This window comes from Gastrolobium bilobum, unplaced genomic scaffold (genome assembly GCF_033153095.1).
Source record: "Gastrolobium bilobum isolate Gb01-03AN ecotype WA unplaced genomic scaffold, APGP_CSIRO_Gbil_v1 utg5068, whole genome shotgun sequence".
Lineage (NCBI taxonomy): Eukaryota > Viridiplantae > Streptophyta > Magnoliopsida > Fabales > Fabaceae > Gastrolobium > Gastrolobium bilobum.
This window is the reverse complement of record NW_026895972.1, coordinates 46,538-66,817: the sequence shown is the minus strand read 5'-3', so window position 1 is coordinate 66,817 and position 20,280 is coordinate 46,538. Positions and strand designations below refer to the sequence as shown.

The window sequence follows — 20,280 nt, the reverse complement described above, 5'->3', positions numbered from 1 at the left end:
AATTTTTGGAGTTAGAACTGAATAATTGTCACGCTACTAAACTCAAAATTAGTTTCTTACTTACTCGGCTCCCTTTTCCTACGTGGGTTGCAAAAATACATGAGGAAATAACTCGTCCAGAAGAGATAATTAGAGTCATGGAATATATATATATATATATATATATATATATATATATATATATAAACATTTGTTTTTAGGATGTCAAAATTGAAAATAAACTAGCTTTTTCTTCTTCTTTTTCTGTGGTGGAAAATACTTTCGCAAATCAACTTTCCGGTATGAATTATAAACAAAGGCAAATGCTGCAAACAGAATTAGAATCATCACGTTTCATTGTAAAGTAGCATTATTTATTTTGTTTATTCTCAAGGAGAGGGGCCTCTTGCAAATGCAGAATAAGGATCATACTCAGAGGTCAATAGTATGACCCTTCCGGTACATTGCACGTCAACTTTAGAGTTAAGAGAAATTTAGTAGAGTGGATCTATCAAGATAGATGAACTCAAAACTAATCTGTTGTATACTTCTATGCATGTTTCAATGTTGCGACTCAATCCCACCCTGATTTGATGCAGGTTATTTACAAGTATGAGATACACATACAACTGCGAGTTTGAACTCCTAAAATTCCAAATTTCTGAAGAAATCATTGCATGCACGCCAAGCACATCATGCATACCGCCATCAGTAACGGTGGGTATGGATACACATGTACTACTCTATGAGTTTGACAGAACAAGTACAAACAAGTGTATTTTGTTCTAATATATACAAGGGCATGTTGTGCCTGGTACATAATCAACCAAAATCAAGCATCTTATGAAATTCAGATTCATATTATAGAGAGCTGAAACCTGAAAGTGAAAGCGCCGGATCAAGCAACTGAAGTCCAAAGTTGAAACAGTTTTAATTATACTAGATAGACATTGTTAAGTCTCTGGAACATTGCATCTGTGTACAACCATTTTCAATAGTAGTGACACAGTTAATGAACTGAAAGCAACAGATCTAATTCGTCACCAATAAATAAGATTACATATTAGAGTTCTAGATCAAACACTGCAATTGTTTATTTTCCAAACACTTCGAAACATTTTAGCACAAATTCAGAAAGCAAGAGATGGCAATGTTGTCAAGCAGGAAGGCCGGCTGCTTCGAGTAGCTGTTTCACCTTAGTGATGTAATCGCTCATTGCTTCCTCCTTGGATTTCCCTGCCAAAGAGTTTTGATGTCTCTCAGAAAATATAAAAGTACCAAGAAAAATAGAAATTGATCTAGCTAGCTTTCCTGGACACTTGAACTGAAGTGTGTGTGTGTGTGTGTTTGTATTTTAATACCTTCAACAGCCTTCCATGCATCCCATTTAGCTCTGTCCCTCATGTTGAACATTCCAGGACGGCCTGTAAATCATGCACAAATTCATGAACAAATTCATGAACAAGGACAATCCTTATGGATATAGAAAAGGGGGGGAAATTTTAAAAATCCCACCCTTATTGGGGAAGGTAATAGAGAGGATTCCAATATCAAAGATGAGTCATTTGTTAACACGAGCAAAGAGCACTCACTGGTATTGACAGGTCCAACAGTGGCTTGCTTGAACAATCCATAAAGGATAAGCTTGTCTTCGTTTGTTGTACTCTCTGGCAGACTCTTGGCTTTCTCAGCATACTGGTCAAAATCCTCCTGCATAACAATGTCCAAATTAGTGTGTGATGCTTTAAGTGTCAATTTTTTTATAAGCACAATATTAAGCATAGAAGCGTAAAACTAGATCAAAATTCATAACATAAGTACATATAAGATTCTGATACAAACAAAATTGCTATAAGAATAAAGTTATCAAACGCGGATTGCGGCATGTCGCGGCCAACTCCGAAAAACGCTATAGCGTTATAGCGGGTTGCGGTTGCGGAAATAGCAGAATAGATATATAACAGAAATAATGAAAAACAGAAACATTTTTTAAAGGCAGAGAGATAACAGAAGTGACAGAGAGAGAGAGACAGATAGACTAAAAAACCCTTAAAAAATTTCTGTTACACATTTAAATTTAGGACAAATTGACATTTTGACTTATGACAGCAATATAGCCTCAATTTGCGATTGCAATAGCTGTTGTTGCGTTCCGATGCGGCGCGGAGCGGTTTCTTGCGGTGAGGCACCGCAACGCCCATACGGCGCGGCTCGCGGCGCAATTAAATACTATGCAGGCTAATTACATTATTTGAACAACAGGGCTCTCTCCACAATTTCGTCAAACAGTTGCTAAAAAGCATTGTACAAAGCATTGTTTTTTGAATATAACCAGAATCGCTAAACCATACAATTTCCCTTTACAAATTACCAATTTGATAGCATGTGCTTCTGCCTTAATTCATTGATCCATAAAAGAACAATCAATCCCACCAAAAATCTTAATCAGTATCATGAAGCCAACATACAGATCAAGGGATTCCTGTTACAAATCACCAGCTCCTGAAGCTAGAAGTCACATTTTAAGGTACTATGCTGAAACGGTATTTGTCCACATGAATTATTACCAATAAAATCTAAACGAATGCATAGACATAGAGATGTTACAATTGGCTATTACTTTTCTTTATTCAAAAGGAATACACAGCTATCTAAGAAGCCACTGTGTAAAGGATTGATTTTGGGATTCACAATTCCAATTTTCAACAAGTCAAAGGTTATTACTTCTTCTAAGGCAAATAATACCCACCAATAAATAATATAAAAAAAAGCCTTTTCCCCCCCAGAAATTCATTACCCCATAACAAATTAAACAGTGGCATAGATCTAAAACACCAAAACGGAAGAAAAAAAATAAAGTATAAAATGAAATAAAAGAGCAGAAGGCAAGGATCTGTGCTAAATTGCTTGCTATGATATATATATATATATAGACAGAGAAAGGAAGAGTGACATGATTAATGATGTGAAGTGGATACGAGATTGAAGAAAAACAAGCGATGAAACATATGAAAGCACATAGATTAAGAGAGAGACCTGCAAACCCATGTTTGTTTTGGTTGTGAGATTGAAAGTGATCTTGATCTGATTGTTGCTTCTACACGATGATGAGCGTTACGTTCGAAGCGTACTTATAATTGCGTTGTCTCTGGATATATTCACCACTCACTCACGCGCGTCTACGTAACGCAAGCATATTCCTCCTCCCACCAATTGAAAAATAAATAAAAAACTATAATTATTTCATGTAATATAGATAAATATTATTTTGTTTAAAAAATAAAAATAATAAACTCCACTATCTTATCTTTATTATTGAGATAAATAGATTTAAATGTCATAATTTCGTAGGTAGATGCAATTAAGGTTTTCTTTTTCTTTTAAATTAAATTTTGATATTTCGTCAAATTATCTACACGCACTAATTGCAAAAAATATATTTTCTTTTGGATAAGATGTAAAATAAATATTTTAAAAGACATAATTTTATGTCATTTTAGATTTTAACAACTGATTTTCGTCTATTAATGATTATAATTTACCAAATCTAATTATATAATAAATTAGTAATTCGCAATAAATTATAACCGTTGATCGACAAAAATCAATGATTAGAATCTAAAATGACAAAAAGTTATATATTTTAAAAGGACAAATATTTTTCCATATTTTATATATAGATGTATGTTACATCAATTTTCATTATTTATTAAAAATTATCTTATCTGGTGTTCTGTGTCACTTGTTTTTTTATGTGGGGTGCTGTGTTTATTTGGATGTTTAACTAGTATATTATTCTTTCCAAGGAAGTACAGACACTTATAAAAACAGGGAGAGTCGTGTCGGACATGCGGTCAACTTTTTCTGACACGTTGACCATTCCGACACGCGAATTTGACCGTGTCCGACACGGTCAAATGGCATTTTCGTAATTATTTTTTTTAATTTTTTTTGAAAAAAAATTATTTTTTTTAAAAGTTAAAATATATTAATAAAACTTCCGCTGATGATATCAATTTTATTTTTTTGTCTTTTTTCCATTAAGTAGATAAGAGATCATCTCAGCATCATTATTGTCAATTCCTATCACGCTCTTGTTGTATCTCCTTGACTCTGATCTCTCTCTAATATGATTTGATCTCTCTATCTGATATTATATCTCTCTCATTCCAATTCTTATTTTTATAACGTGTTGATGAGAATTATTAATTTAGTTTCATTTTTTTGTTAAATTATTAAATATTAAATAAAATACACACTATATAATTTAAAAATATTATTTAATATTAAAACGTGTCCTAACGTGTCGAAATCCATAATTTTTTAGGATTGACGTGTCAGAATGTCGTGTCGTGTCAGTGTGTCGTATCGGTGCTACATAGATTCTTTCTATTACCAAGACATGAATTATGTGAGAGGAAAATACTTCAGTGTATTACGTCAATACTGTTCGCTTTTTCTGCAGTTACTGCGGATAACATATCTGCAGTAAGCCCAATACGACGTCGTTTTAGACGAAAAATCATGATGTTTTTGTAATTTTAATTTATTTTAGAGTTATAATAGTTTTTATATTAATAATTTTTTAAGATTTCAATACCAAAACGACGTCGTTTTGAGAATAAATGCAGATAAGTTATCTGCATTAACTGCTGCAGAAACATTTTCCATATATATATATATATATATATTTACAATAATAAAAGACGGGGTTAGTATAATTCTAAAAGAATATTTTCATGAAAGAATGAAGTTATTATTCAAATTAATTAAATTTTTTCTGAAAGTGAGATTAATTTAGAAGTTTGTATTCCTTATCAAAATAAACATTTTTATTGTTTATTTATTAGAATGAACTATATTTAATGATTTAATTTAGAGGCATATAATGAATATTATCTATCTTAGGAACATATTAAGAGATAAATGACCAACACAACCTAAGACTTCGGAGGAGCCACATCAAATAAAAATCTTACACATGTTTTTGTAATAGCAATGTAATTGCAATGCGATCACCTATTGAAATTATCTAACCATTTTAAGTATAATTGATATAATTGATCAAAGTTAATATTTTTGCATGAAATTTGTTGCTTCTACCTAGGCATTTTATTGTTTCTCTAGTTGTTTTCCCTAGCAAAATAGGAAAGATTTCCTTTCGATTTACCAGAGGTGAAAAATTAGCAACCAGTTATCAAACCGAATATCCAAGTATCAAATTTGGTTTACTTAAAAAAAAATCATAATACATTCTCAGAATCCTTTAGTATGATAACTCAGAGTAAATATTTAATAAATGAAATCAGAAACATATGGTAAGTGTGGTAAATGCCACCATAAATATGTTGTAAATATTTATCCTACGGACTACCGAACACTGGTAACAAAGATCTGTACCATCACATTCCATTGTTCTAATCAGAGACACCGGATTTATAAGAGAACACATTTTATATCCATATTAACATAATAGAACCAAGCATAAATTTAGACGTAAAAATGCTTATTTCATATTAAGTACAAATTTAATTTGACTAAATTACAAAAACATACAAAAATTTATCGGTAATCAAACAAAAATAAAAATTCAATTGCATATTATATGAAAAATGAAAAGGCACTCTGTAAATAAAATAAATTTATATAATTATTATAGAAATTAATCTAAGCATTACGGTATAATCTCGTAAGAGTCAATAAGTGAGAAATATATAGTTTTGGCACACACTAAGACAATAGAAGCAAAAATTATCCACCTTCCCACAATTCAAGGGTTAAAAAAAAGACTTGTCATTATAGCATAATAAAAAAACAGAAAATGAACAAAATAAAAACTACCAAAAACAACGAAATAATCCAGACAAACCAATGACTAATTAAACCAAAAAACTTGAATAACAGGGCACGAAATAATTAATAATAGGCGAAAAGATCCACGTTTGAGATTAAGCATGTCCTTAATAAAGCTAATCCTCGAGCAAAAATTGTCTTGCAACAACTATTATATGGATTACAAACTCGAACTTCTCAAGGTCATCACTTCTTTTCTTCCTTTTCGGCCTCAGCAGCCTTCTTCAGTCTGGCACCATAATGGCGTTTGTTTGTGCGTTCAAGGCGAAGCTTGTAATAAGCTTTGAATGCCTTCATTTCATCTGTAATCTTCACAACCTCTACAGATGGTTTCTCCCTCACAATGGGCAAGTACGAACCCTGGACTTGTGTGGCATTTGCAAGTTCCTCGGGGGTAGAATCACCAGCCTGCAAAAACACATTGGGCCAGATGAATGTCAAAACATATTTTCTTTTACACCTTCAGCAGCAAAGATAGTAGCAAAATTAAGAAATAGCCCTCCTAATCACAACAGATAATTGCATATTTGCATTACCTTGACCTTGCGTGCACGTCTTGGGAACACAACCAACTTGGCCTTGTATGTCTTCAGCCTCTGCACATTAGCTTGCTGCCTTTCCAAAGATCGGTTCTTGCGGCGATGATCAACAGCAATGCCTATGGTAGGAGCAAGCTTCTTGGGAATACCAGCAGCCTATGACATAAAATAGAAGAAATATACAATAAAAAAGATAAAGTGAAAGTAAAACTCCTCATGATTTACTGTTTCATTCCATAGTTGATGCCTAAAACAATCTTTGGGGTTTTTTTAACATCCTCAAACTAAAAATGGAAAAATACTCCCAGAAACCAGATTTTCGAATTAAATATCTCATCATAGCAATAAAGCATAGACTATGTGCTGTCCCATAGCATGAACCTAATTATAAATAATACAGGTGTAGCATCCTCAATATACCAACTAACTAAGCCGGGCAACAATTACATACACGATACACCCCATCAATCCATCATAAGATATAGACAGAGATAAGAGATAAAACAAGCTATTTTACCTTGAGTTCTTCAAGAGAAAAACCTCTACCAGCTCTGACTTTCATGTTATATTTCAAAGTTTGACCATGAACAATAGGTCTAAGAGGTCCAGAAGTAGGCCTGGGGAAAATCTTAACAGCTTTCTTCTGACGAGCTGAATAATGCAGCACGACCAAAGAAATATAGCAATAATCAACAATAATCCAAACTAACTTTTATTAATATAAAAGGACCGATGCAAAACAATTACTAGAAGAGAAGTTTTAAAAGAACAAGAAAAGTTATTAAATTACCCTGCCGTCTTCTAGTCTTCCTTGCTGGTTGATTGAACCAGGTCTTCACATAGTTTTGCCAATGCTTACGGAAGTGCCCGTTAGGGATAACATTGTTGTGCTTAACCATGGCTTACCTACGAATGTCAGCCATGGAAATAAATGAGAAATATTTAAACAGAGTAAAGTATCAGAACAAGATAAACATAACAGATCGATTAAAAACACCGAACACTATACTGATCTGGCTAAACATATCAACAAGCCATCAATGTCCCCACAAGAAAAAAAAAAATCAGATGTTTAGTGCTAGCAAAAACAAAGAGGAATATATCTACAATAGACCAACATCATTTACAAATTACAACATTTACAAACTAAAGCGCAAAAAAAAAAGCAAGGTCAATGTCCAATCAATCTATTGGGCATATGACGAAAATTGTTTTTGACAATATTTAACAATGAATCATACATGACTTGTAAGAGGTACACAAGTCAATATTATCATAGAGCACTGGAGGTCAGAGCAATTTTTAGAGCCAGATGAGAACAATAACAAATCGAAATCAAACACCGAAAACCAAAAGCAAGGGAGAACAAAATCACAAAATGCGATGGCTTAACCACTAATTAAATCACAAACGCCGAATCCAGAAAACAATGAACGGACACAAGAGAACGTTTATTTTCAAAAGCAAAAAAAAAAAAAAAAGGAAGTTAAAACAAGAATGAAAAACTAGAGTGTCAGAAACTTAACAGGAAAAAATATTTGGCAAAATGAAGATGTCGAAGGAGAAAAGCACGCAGAATTGTGATGGATAATCTAAGAAGAAGAAGAAGAGAGGCGAGAGCTACCTGAGTAGTGTCCACACGCAGAGAGCAGCTGCAAATGATGGTAGAGACTAGGGTTAGGGTTAACGCTGGGTTTTAAAGGAGCCTGCGATTCATACAATACCTAAATTGGACGGGCTCAGATTGTTATTTTGGTTTTTATTACTGTTTGGGCTGTGTTGGGCCTCGAAACATGGGCTTCCGCATAGAATGGGCTTTAAAACATGACCTAGTTTATTATGACCAGTGTAAAAAAAAAGTTCATTTAAAAAAAAAACATTTTGAAAAAGATCTCGCCTCGCAACGGTGATTATGCTACATTTTCAGATTCAGTAAAGCAAAAAAAAAAAAAAAGTTGGAGGAAATAAACTAACTTGCTAATTGAAGATGGTAACTAATCAGATAAGTAAATTAGGCATAGTAGGTTACCTAATCCAATCTATTTCTGTCTACATTCAATAAATAAAATAATTTTGTTAAGCCACTGGAATTAATCTAGTGGTAAGAAGTTTAAATAATTTATATTAAATTGTGTGTTTAATTCTCACTACTATATAAAAAAATAAAATAACTTTGTTACCTAACTCTATTTCTCTATCCGATTCCCGTTTCTCATCCAAGAAAAAAGTTTCAAACTTGCAATGTTAAGTTGGACGAGAAATTTTTAGTGTATCAGGACCAACGAATTCAATAGATTTTTTTATTAAAAAGAAAAAATAGAATTTAAAGTAAAATATAAAAAAAAATAGGTAAAATAAATAAATAAATAATTATCTATTAATAAAAGGAACCACCGAAGACTGATATTTTTCTCAAGTTGGACGAGTCCCCACCTCTCTTTGTTTTCTTATTTTAGGTTTGAGTTTTTTTCTTTTCTTTTTACCTATTTTTTTATATTTTTCTTTAAAGTTTAAATCTTTTTCTTTCTTTTTAATAAAAAGAACCACGTGCAGTGATATTTTTCTCAGACGTGTCCCCACCTCTCTCTGTTTATTTTTTTTTTTTTTTTTTTTTTGGGTTTTTCAAAGTATCTCCAATCAACAACCGAAGACTAACCTTTTGAGGCGGGGGATCACATCGGTAAATATCTCTCAACAAATTTTTTTCCATATGGTCAGGGATCGAACCCCTATCAATATACTTAATAAGCCTAACTATCTACCAACTATGCTGGACTTTTTTTATTTTGTTTACTTATTTTGGGTTTGAGTGACATGCAACGCTTCCGTTTATTTATTTTATGATTTTATGATTTGTTTAAAAGCTTTTCTTGTAAGCTTTGATGTTTGAATGAAGCTTTGGGAAAGAGCATCGCGTGGTGCTCGTGTGAATTATAATATAAATTGCGTCTTTTTATATATTATAATTGAGATGATTAAAAATATGTGTTTTTTTAAGTAAATATGTAATTTTTGGTATATACAATCGATTCATTTCATTTTTTCTATAATTTTTTTTTATCAAAAGTAATTTTATTAAAATATATCAAATACAAGTATAAATTATTTTATTAAAATTTAATAAATTTAAATTATTTAAAATATAAAAGCTACTAAAATTTTAATAAGCAGGAATAATATAAAATTTTTAGATAAAATATTTTTTAAAATATATATAAAATAATGGTACATTATGATTAGATCGAATTTCATATTTGGATTCGAATATGTATGCAATTTAAATTTTTTTTCATTTTTTTGTCTTATTTGATTTTTTATTTTTCAGTCCGTTTTTTATTGGTTTGCGTATTTCACTATCTAAATATTATACACACATGTAGTGATCACTCTAATTTAATCTATGTATTTAAAAATGAAAAGGAAAACAACAAAAAAAATTATAATTGACAAAAGAGAGGTTGATATAGTTACTCAAAATTGAGAAGTTAATAAGTTTCTTTTTTTCATATTATTCATCAGTTCTCGGTGATTTGATAATTTAAGTCTAGTATGTCAAAATAAGAGGCAAAATTCTTTATCAAATTTTAACATATCTGCGTTCTTAGGACTCAAGTTGGAGATCATTAATAAAATTGAAACACGTCCTTATCATTTGATCTACGTGTTTGATGGGGAAAGAGAATAAAACTTACCTAAAGGGATTACGAAGATAAGAAGTTAATGATTCAAAAGGGATAGAGTTTGTGAGGGAGTAGGAATCATACTTAGCTATTAATAGAGAGAAGCAAAGTTTAAAAAGTATTTTAGGAGGAAGACGCGAAAAGGAAATTCAGGAAGGCTTTGAAACATTTTTCCCAGACAATAAAAGAAGGAAAGTGACAAAAGAGAAACAAGCATAAAATTGGGAGAGGAATGTGGTTTAATATTTTTATTCAAGTACAGTTTATCTCACTCACCTATTCAATGGTAATTTGGCATAGAAGCTGAAACTTTTTGTTTTTTTTGTTTTTGTGTGTGTGGGTTTTGGATCATATTCTTTTGGGATCAGCTCGAGACTTGATCGTAATGCATGAACCAAAACACCGTTTCACTCATCTATCCAAAAATTGCCAAATATTTTAGTTTGAACATGATGTAATTCAAACATATATTTATTTTTTGTAAAGTCGTAATTAAAGAATGGCTTCTTTTTTTCCCTATAAGTTAAGAGTTTTAAAAAATAAATTTTACCAAAACAATTTCTTTTCAACGATGTACTGAAACTAAAAATGTAATAATCATTTCCAACATTTTGGCTCAATTATATCCTTTCATTATTATTTTGTAGAGAATAAAAAACATCTTTCAACTCACTTTCATACTTTAGAAAATATTCGTTAAAGTTTAAGAGATAAAATATAAATAAACTACACTTACTTTCATATTTCTTGTCATTTTAAATTCTACACCACTTTATTTTTAATCCATTCAGACAAGCTGACACCGACACGCATAACTTGCTTACAGGCGTGTTACTTTATTTTTTTATATGCCGAAATAAAAAAAAATACGGTACGATTTGTCAACAACCACGTGATAATACATGATGTGAGTCAGGATCAGATACTTTGAGAAACCATTACTTACATTAATTGAGCGTTTGGTACATGAGAATTTTTATTTATCTGGGAATCTCGATTTTCAAAAATATAATTTTTACATTCAGTTTACGATAATATTTAAAAATTTCAAATTTTCAAAATTTCAATTTTCCGAGAATCCGAAAAAAATTGGTGTACCAAACGCCCCTAAAAGAAAAATAAATGGGCGAAATGAAAATAAAAGAAAAATGAAGACAGAAAGAGTCTTGATTGTCCTGCCGCACATTGTTTTACATAATTTTCCTTTTTTGGAACCTTTTCTTTTTTTGGTGAACCCTTTTTTGGAACTTCTATGTGGCATGGGATTTGCGTTGTACTTTTTTTTTTTTCTTTTTTCCAATAAGATAATGTATAAATCGTATTCGCTTAATCTTTTCTCTCTTATTTGAAGTTGACTTCCTCTTATATAAAAACAAGCAACACTACGTAATTCCCACTTTTTTTAATTTTCTTCTGCGTTATCAAAATCTAATTTAGACGTTTTGGAGCCTGTATTCAATTTTTCAATTTTTTTTATACAAAAAGAAATTAAACACATAACTTAATACAAACTTTAAGACATAACCTTATCAAAATCTGATACAAACTCTAAGACATAACATTATCAAAATCTAATACAAACATTAGATATTTTACATAATTTTCCTTTTTTGGAACCTTTTCTTTTTTTGGTGAACCCTTTTTTGGAACTTCTATGTGGCATGGGATTTGCGTTGTACTTTTTTTTTTTTTTTTTTTCCAATAAGATAATGTATAAATCGTATTCGCTTAATCTTTTCTCTCTTATTTGAAGTTGACTTCCTCTTATATAAAAACAAGCAACACTACGTAATTCCCACTTTTTTTAATTTTCTTCTGCGTTATCAAAATCTAATTTAGACGTTTTAGAGCCTGTATTCAATTTTTCAATTTTTTTTATACAAAAAGAAATTAAACACATAACTTAATACAAACTTTAAGACATAACCTTATCAAAATCTGATACAAACTCTAAGACATAACATTATCAAAATCTAATACAAACATTAGATATTTTGGAGCCAAGCCTATATTCAATTTTCCAACTCTAAGAACTAATGAGTTTGTTACATATTAAAATATTTCATAATTAAGCAATGTGGAAATGGATCAATTATAATAATAATAATATAGAGAGATATAAAATTATTAATATAGTCTCACCAATGAATTAAGATTTTGGGTTGAATTGGTTCTTTATATGATATCAAAGTCGGAATGACCAAGTGGTCACGAGTTTGATTCTTACTGTCCAGCACGCACAAGGTAGACAAGAAAATTGGTTCATGCAATATACACATTTCAAGCCTAAAAATTTCTTTCGTGAGGGGTTAAAGTGATTTTTTACATCTTGTCGCGTAAAATATATATACCTTAAACATGAATGTAAAAAATAAAGGGAAATGATTTCAATTAGTGATGAACTCCAATTCAATACACCAGTTTGGAAAGGAAAAGGTGGAAGTGTTAAAATAATGGGAAATGTGAGAGTTATGTAACATGAAGCAACCAAAATGTTCCTGCACTCACAGTTTTTTATCGATAATAGCACTTCTTTCTTCTTCTTTTTTTAATTCGTGGATCCCACCAAAAGTTGTTTGTACAGGAAAGTGGTTTTGGTTCCTGTTACATGATTCTAACATTTCCCTAAAATAATTCATAAAAAATAAAACTGTTGGAGCTGAAAAAAATGAACGGAGATAAATATCACGTAACGTATACAAAAACCTTTTTAGGAAGCCAGATGATACCTAGAAGGATGGAATAAATCAAACAAGCGTTTTAGCTGAACTTAAAACTATTATTATGATTACCACTCCAATTCATAGAAGAGATAAAGGAAACTGGCAATAAAAAAAAAACGGAGTCTAATTAAGTGGCAATAATAATCTAATATAGGTCTAAAGAATAGAAAAATAGTGATACAATGCATAATACACGTATAAATCTTGTTCAATTTGATCCAACTAAATAACATATTAAAACTCAGGACCAGTCTCCGCAATGTTGATGTCCTCATAATTTAATAGTAGGAGATGTCGTTTGTTGAAAACATATAACGAGATGTCCTTTACTCACATGATTCATCTTCTCATTTTGTTAAATATGTCGAAACAAACATGTTTGGCGTTTGGTATGGATTTATCATATATAAGACTCATTTATTTTCCGGCTCATTTATTATCATGACCAACAAGAGACAATCTAAATATAAATATGATATAATTAAAAAATCGATCAGAGATATTAATTTTAATAGGACAACATTAGAAATGGGATTGAGATGCTAAAGAGCATAGAAGATCCAGAATCGTAAATTGTATAAATATTACTGTTATGACTATTCTCTCTATTAGTGTTATTGTTATGCTATCACGCACATATATGCGAAAGTTGTCTTTACAAATAATAGCGCTATGTACAAAAATGAAATTAGGACTATGTAGCTATGCATCGTCAAAATTTCACACAAGACACGCATTTTCATACATACATACACAGATTGCACGCTACACTTTATGATAGCACAACGTGGTTTCAGGGACCACTCACAAATCATCTCTATCATTAATCATCTTCACAAGCCACCCACCCACACAACATTTTAAGCATGTTCCTCATGTTCCTTTTCCATCAACACAAATGGTCTTAAATTCTTAATCACTCAGCACCAGGACTTATCTTCCGCTGATCTCAAATTCACACAGAGACAACAAAATGGAAAAGGCAGAGAAAGCTGAACAAAATTAATTCTCCATGAAAAATCACCCAAAAATTTCTTTCACAACCAAGGCGCCTGATCATATAGGTATTATGCATGAAAATAAGTCTGAAACTTCTTGGGGACATGAGATTTGCGTTGTACTTTTTTTTTTTGGTCAATAAGATAACGTTTGGATTGTTTTAATTTATCTTTTCTCTCACTAATCCATACATTGGCATTTTGGTATAGAAGATGAAACTTTTTTTTTTTTGACTTGTATTTTTTCGTGAGTAGTCCAGGACTCGATGGGGATGCAGGAATTAAAGAACGCGAAGAATGAGGGAGAAACAGCAGAGGGTGAAGTGAACAGCATAATTGGAGCGGACCCGTCCACCCCAGGATCCCAGTCGAATACCTATGAGGCGTCTCATGACAATGTTCCTGAGATTCATAACCAAGAGGTCAATCACTCTCTCTCTCTGATAATTTTGCAAGTTATTACGTCATGGACAACTAGTTTTTTTTTTTGGTAATCTTTTTTTTTTTAATTTTAAAAGATAAAATGAAGATTTTATATAAAGTCTTAAAATCAATAATAAAAATATTAAAAATATTTCATATTCTAAAATGCTAATATTGTTAAGAATGGTGTCTTTGATGATATTGAAAGTTAAATAAAAAAATTACCTAACTAATAAACACCCTTAAAAATTTCTTTCATTTTTAAATATATTATAAATGAAAAGATAAGAGATTAGAAAAATAAGAAAAACATAGTGTAAAAATAATTTCCCTCATTTATTATTATTATTTTATGGAGAATAAAAATTAACTGTCAACTCAATTTCATTCCGTAATAAAATATTAATTACTCAAAATTTAAGAAATAAAATGTAAATAAACTAAGGGATTTACATCTATCATTAACATGACCACAACAACTTTCCTACACACACAATTTTTTGTGGGACCCACAATTTTTTAAGCAAAATAAAAAACTCCGACACGCAAAACGAATCTCTATAACATAACACAATTACTTTTCCTACAACATAACTCTTATAAAACCCATAAACTAAACTAATCTTACTGTCATATTTCTAATTATTATGTCTTGTCAATCTAAATTCTATACGTACTACTCTAATTTTTATATGTCACAACATGAAAAATAAATAAATTACACTATTCGACAACAATCACGTGGATGGACCAGATACTTCGAGAATCCATTTAATTAACTATAAATAATAAATGAAATGGAAACACAGATAGGGACGGAGAAAAAGACTTGACTAAAGTGGGTTATGTGGCCAGCTAGAGATGTTATTTTATCTTTATCCAAAAAAATAGAAGATGTTATTTTATATTAAGCATATATATATATATATATATATATATATATATATGAGGCAGGATCATTTAACACCGGTGTCAAAGAAAAAGTTTGACACCTCATCTGAGAACCGTTAGATTAAAAAAAATCAACGATTCTGATTTGTAAACATGTGACACCATTGATTTTTTTTTAATCTAATGGTTCTCAGATGAGGTGTCAAACTTTTTTTTTGACACCGGTGTCAAAGGATCCTGCCTCTATATGTATATATATATTATATATATAATTTGTATGAAAAATCATTGATATGTCTACTGTTGGTCTTGCTAAAGTTTATCTAGTATTGTGCAAGTATACACAGCCATAAGTAATATAAAGTCTATAAATTCTAGCTATCGTTTCCAGAATGATCTTTTGATGAAAAGTTCAAAAGCACAAAATGCAATTACTTAATACCGAATTTCTAAAAAAAAGAGAGTAACAATAAAAATAACATAATACAAAACTGCTCTAAAATAGCACTGACTGCATTACTATTTTTTTTTTTAGACTTTTCTGAATTAATTTCTTGGGTCAATTGTTCTAAAAGATGAAAAATAACATGAAAGCAATTTAAGTAGTGTTTTGTCTATTTTTAATGTAAAAAGATTTTTACAAAAAATGTAAAACAGAAGGATGATTAAAATTCTAAAGTAGAGGAAAACTGAGTTGGTGAAAATGTTTAGAAAAATAGGTTGGGCTTTCGGATTACCCTTCCCACAGCAATGGAAGGAATGCCAATTACATATTGCTTAATTTTAATTCCAAGTTAACGAATCACTCTTGCTGATTATAATCTCTTAAAATCATTTTATCCCCTACCTTCATTCACACATCTAGATCTGTGCTGAATGCAGTGAGAACTCTTATATTCCAAGTCCAAAGTTACATGGTGGATGCCCTCATCTCTAAGTCACAACACTTGAATGATCTCTTATCCGAGCCCATGTGCTTAATGCATTTTCCAAAATTAGTCACATCTCGATGACTTCTTCCTAATACAACATCTAACATCAGGCCTCAATGAAAGAATATTTAAAAAACAAGCATGACATTAAACAACTGAGAATTAAAATTAACAACAGTAATTAGCAATCAACCAACACTAAGGTTCGGGTAACCTAAACCCAACCTTCAAAGGTTTGGCTCATACCTATAAGGGTTGAGCTACAAAAACAGCAAACGAAAATTAAAAAAAAAATTACAACTAAAAAATGGAAATTACGAGGAAGAAGCTATATCCACAAAATAGCTATGATACAGTGCTCAGAAAAAACTAACAAAGGGAAAAATGTAAAAATATAAAGATCAAAACAGACCACAACGAAAAATAGAAAAGATGGAGAGAAAAAGTGCCTACAACGCTTTGCTCTTCTCTTTTATAGCTTATGCTCCCACATGCAGAGATGATTCACACATCAGTTGGCACGTGCTACACCAATCGTGCGATTCCCTTACAAAGGCCGTAACCACACTCCAAAAATTGCTTCAGCCAACAATCCTAACAAACTCCAGCTCACCCAATCAGCTATCGGTAGTGTTTGGCATTTTCTTTTTGAATAAAAATGGTTAGGGTCAGTGCTTTGGGTTGAACGTTCAGCTTAAGGGACAATGCGTGAAGGGCTAAAGCTCGATGGGTAAACCAAAATTAAAAACCCAGCGTGGCTTGGTGGTTTGATTTGTAAAGAATAATCAAAATGGAAAGTTCGGGATTGTGGTTGGTTGGAAATGGGTTGGTTCGCATGGTGGAGGTTAGGGTTCGATAGCTTCATAATGTTTTTCCCCAATTGTGTCCAACGCTGCCTTATATTTCTTTCTTCCAATTTTTTCTTTCTACTGTTTATTTGGGCTTTTCTGAATTCAAACAAGCCCATTCTCTTTTTTTTTTCTTTCTTCTTCTTTGCTTTGTGAAGTCTTAATATGTGGATCTGAAAAACAAAATAAAGCCCTTAGCTTTTAACTCAACCACATTTCAGCTCAATGCAATTGTGGTCAGAATTATATACAAAGTATTCTTTTTTCTAGCATTTTCATATCAATACCCATATGTTTTAAGTTACATTTCATTAACTTATCATCTACCAGAGAAAAAAACATTGATATATATTATTTTCAAATAAATATTTTGTTCATTAATATTTATAATATGTAAATATTTTTATAAGAAAAAGTGTGTATAATTTAAAAGGATGTAAAATTGTGTTATTTTAAGAGAGAGAAATATATAGATAAAGGAGGAGAGAGAGTTGACAACAAAATAAAGGTGTGGGTCCCACCTCTTTGTAAGAGTAAAATGATATAAATTGTGTCATTTAAAAGGATAAATATTTTTTCTATTTTTATAAACATATTACATTTAAATTTATAATATAATTTTCGTTGCGACGAGTGTCCCACTGCGGCACAGATATGGAATCCTCACTTTCATGCATCTTTTGCATCGCCGAAAGATGTATGCGACCAACCCACAACAACTAATCGGACAAAATCAACGGGGCCGCAAATACTTATTTTGCTCCCTAATATTTCATTAATCGTTTTAGTTATCCTTTTTCGATAATTACTAAAAAAAGGTTCCGTCTTTATTTTTGTTGGGCAAGTGGCTTCTTACACAGGACGCGTACGGAACACCTAGAGGGGGTGAATATGTGTTCTAAACTTTTTCAAAAAACTTTTTCTTCAGTCCCTATATGCCCAAAATAATTTTTCACAATGCTAAGAACAATATAGTAACAGAATGCGTATCTTAGCAATTTATAGAGTATAAACGCAACAATGTAATTTTCTTAAACAAAACAGAAAAAAATTAATTCTGCTACAACACTTTTAAACCAGAAATCAGTGTTACTTTAAGTCTCTAAACAGAATATTCAGAAATTAAATCAGAGAGACAAGAGACACACGATATATCCTGGTTCACACCCACTAAGCCTAAGTAGGGTGCTACGTCCAGACTGAAGTAGCTGCAAATATTTTATTTATCACAAGTGTACCTGTTTTACAAACACGCGTCACACAAGCAATCAAACAAAATATCAAAAACCTTCCTAGTGCCTACACTGCTCCAAGCTCTGAGAATACTCTCAAGCCGAACCTACGGAGTTCACCAACTCCTCTCACACATGACCTCCACTCTCCCTAGTGGATTCTTGAGGCTCCAGGCCTTGAGACACACTATCAAGCTAAGCACAAGGTTGCCAACCCACACGGTTGCACCCACACATCTAGGACATATTTACAACACACAACAACTCCACTTTAACAACCAATACAATATCTCAGATTTATAACAGAAATTTTTTCAACCTATTACAATATCCTATCACACTTGATATCAAATAAAGCACAACAACAAGCTCCAAAAATGATATGATGTCTGCAGAAAATTTAGAGCACAATCATATGTATCACAAACTACAAATTTTCAGCAATAAGGAACTTGTATTTATTTGTATCAAGTATCTAAATGATGGACACTAAAAATTCTGATTTAAAAAGAAATTATCACATTATATCCAGAAAAATCAGAATTGTAATTTCTCTGAAAATTTCACAAAAAAATCAGAATTAGTTCTAGATAAATCTTTTAGTAATAAACCACAAGAAATCTGAATTTTAATCACAATATATCTCAATTAAAACAGAAAATTCAGATTTAATATTTCAACAATAAAATTTCTAGAACAATTCAAGATTAGGTTTCTAAACAATAAATTCCAAACAAAAAATCTGAATTAAATCACTGTATTACAATAACAAAAATTCAGATTTAATATTTATTTATTTTTCTTTTTTTTTTTCAATCTTTCACAAAAAATTATAAACACAAATCTTACACAAAGAGCATCAAGATTTCTACTATACTCACTTAAAATCAAAACTGCAAAATCAGAATGCTCACAATGTATCAAAAAGAAAACAGAAAATCAAATCAACAATATCAAGTATCAAGATTATACCAAATGATGCTCAAAACAAGGTTTAAGATATTACCTTAACAGATCTCAAATTTCCAGCAAAGTAAAATTGAAAATGAGGTTAGGGTTCTTCAACCTTAGTTCCAAGAAACTTGAATTAAATGCTTCCAAATGGTTGAGAACTTATCAGAGAGAGCAGAGACTGTGAGAGCTTTGAAATTTTTTTTGCAAACTTCCGAAGAACAAAGATGATTATTCAGAGAAACTGAGATGGCGTTTTTGTTCCGAGAGCGTAGAAAAACTGGGTACTGTGAAACTTGTAAAAGATGTATGTGATATTGTAAAAGTTTCTCACTCTTTTTTAATATTATATACAACAAGAGTCTCATCACTTTGATTTACGGGAAAGATCAAACTGTTGCCTTTTTTTACTTTATAAAAGCTACTGATGGGTTTTATATTTTTATATATTAAAATCAAAGGTTTATATATATGTATATCAATCAACTTAACAAATCGTGAAAACAACGCTGTTTCGTTTCTTTATTTATATATATATTAAAAACAAACGTTGGTTTCTTTATATATATATATATGTATATATTAAAAACAAAAGTATGTTTCTTTATGTATATATATATATATCAATCAACGCGAAACAAATTTTGAAAAGAAGTTGACGTTCATATATATCAATCAACGTAAAAGTATATATTCATATACTTTTTCTTTCCCCTTTTTTTTTTTAAAACAGATTTTTAATTGATTTGGATTTTATTTTTTAAAACCTGTTATGTAATTTTATTTTTTTATTTTTTATTAGGTCACTCAACATAACTAAATACATGTTATGCAATGATATCCAATGGAGCTTGGAATCATGCTTAATGATATATCCAATTTGTTAAAATCTAAAAATTATCTAACCCGAAAATTTAGCATCTTCAAATGAGTTCTTCATGCTTTGACATCATCAAAACTATTTAGGCATAACCTTGTAGACTATAGGAGGTCCTTTAATCTCCCCCCCTTTTTTTTTGGAGTTACCCAACCCTAATTATCTCTTTGAGACGAGTTGGCTCCCTCCGGTATCCCCACGAGCTTCGACTCTTTGAGCCGGCTATGGAACTAATCCGGAGTACGGGGGAACAGTGATGGCTAAAGGTTCAGCCCCCTCCATGGCAATATATACTCAAATTGAGAGAAATAAAATGGTTAGTAGCAAATGTTAGATAACATGTAATATCACAAC

At 31.1% G+C, this 20,280-nt stretch overlaps 2 protein-coding genes across 2 annotated transcripts; both read right to left on the bottom strand.

Moving 5' to 3' along the window:
• Nucleotides 1-886: 886 nt before the first annotated feature.
• Nucleotides 887-3,156, bottom strand: LOC133297053 (acyl-CoA-binding protein). The gene is made up of 4 exons (XM_061496114.1): nt 3,016-3,156; nt 1,572-1,689; nt 1,341-1,403; nt 887-1,215 (listed from the first exon to the last, which is right to left on the bottom strand). The coding sequence occupies exons 1-4, from the start codon at nt 3,025-3,027 to the stop codon at nt 1,136-1,138; spliced, it is 273 nt and encodes a 90-aa protein (XP_061352098.1). The 5' UTR covers nt 3,028-3,156; the 3' UTR covers nt 887-1,135.
• A 2,596-nt stretch (nt 3,157-5,752) lies between these two features.
• LOC133297043 (large ribosomal subunit protein eL13z) lies at nt 5,753-8,090 on the bottom strand. The gene is made up of 5 exons (XM_061496103.1): nt 7,996-8,090; nt 7,162-7,277; nt 6,889-7,022; nt 6,369-6,527; nt 5,753-6,240 (listed from the first exon to the last, which is right to left on the bottom strand). Exons 2-5 carry the CDS (start codon nt 7,268-7,270, stop codon nt 6,019-6,021), a joined length of 624 nt encoding a protein of 207 aa, XP_061352087.1. The 5' UTR covers nt 7,271-7,277; nt 7,996-8,090; the 3' UTR covers nt 5,753-6,018.
• Between the last annotated feature and the right edge of the window lie 12,190 nt (nt 8,091-20,280).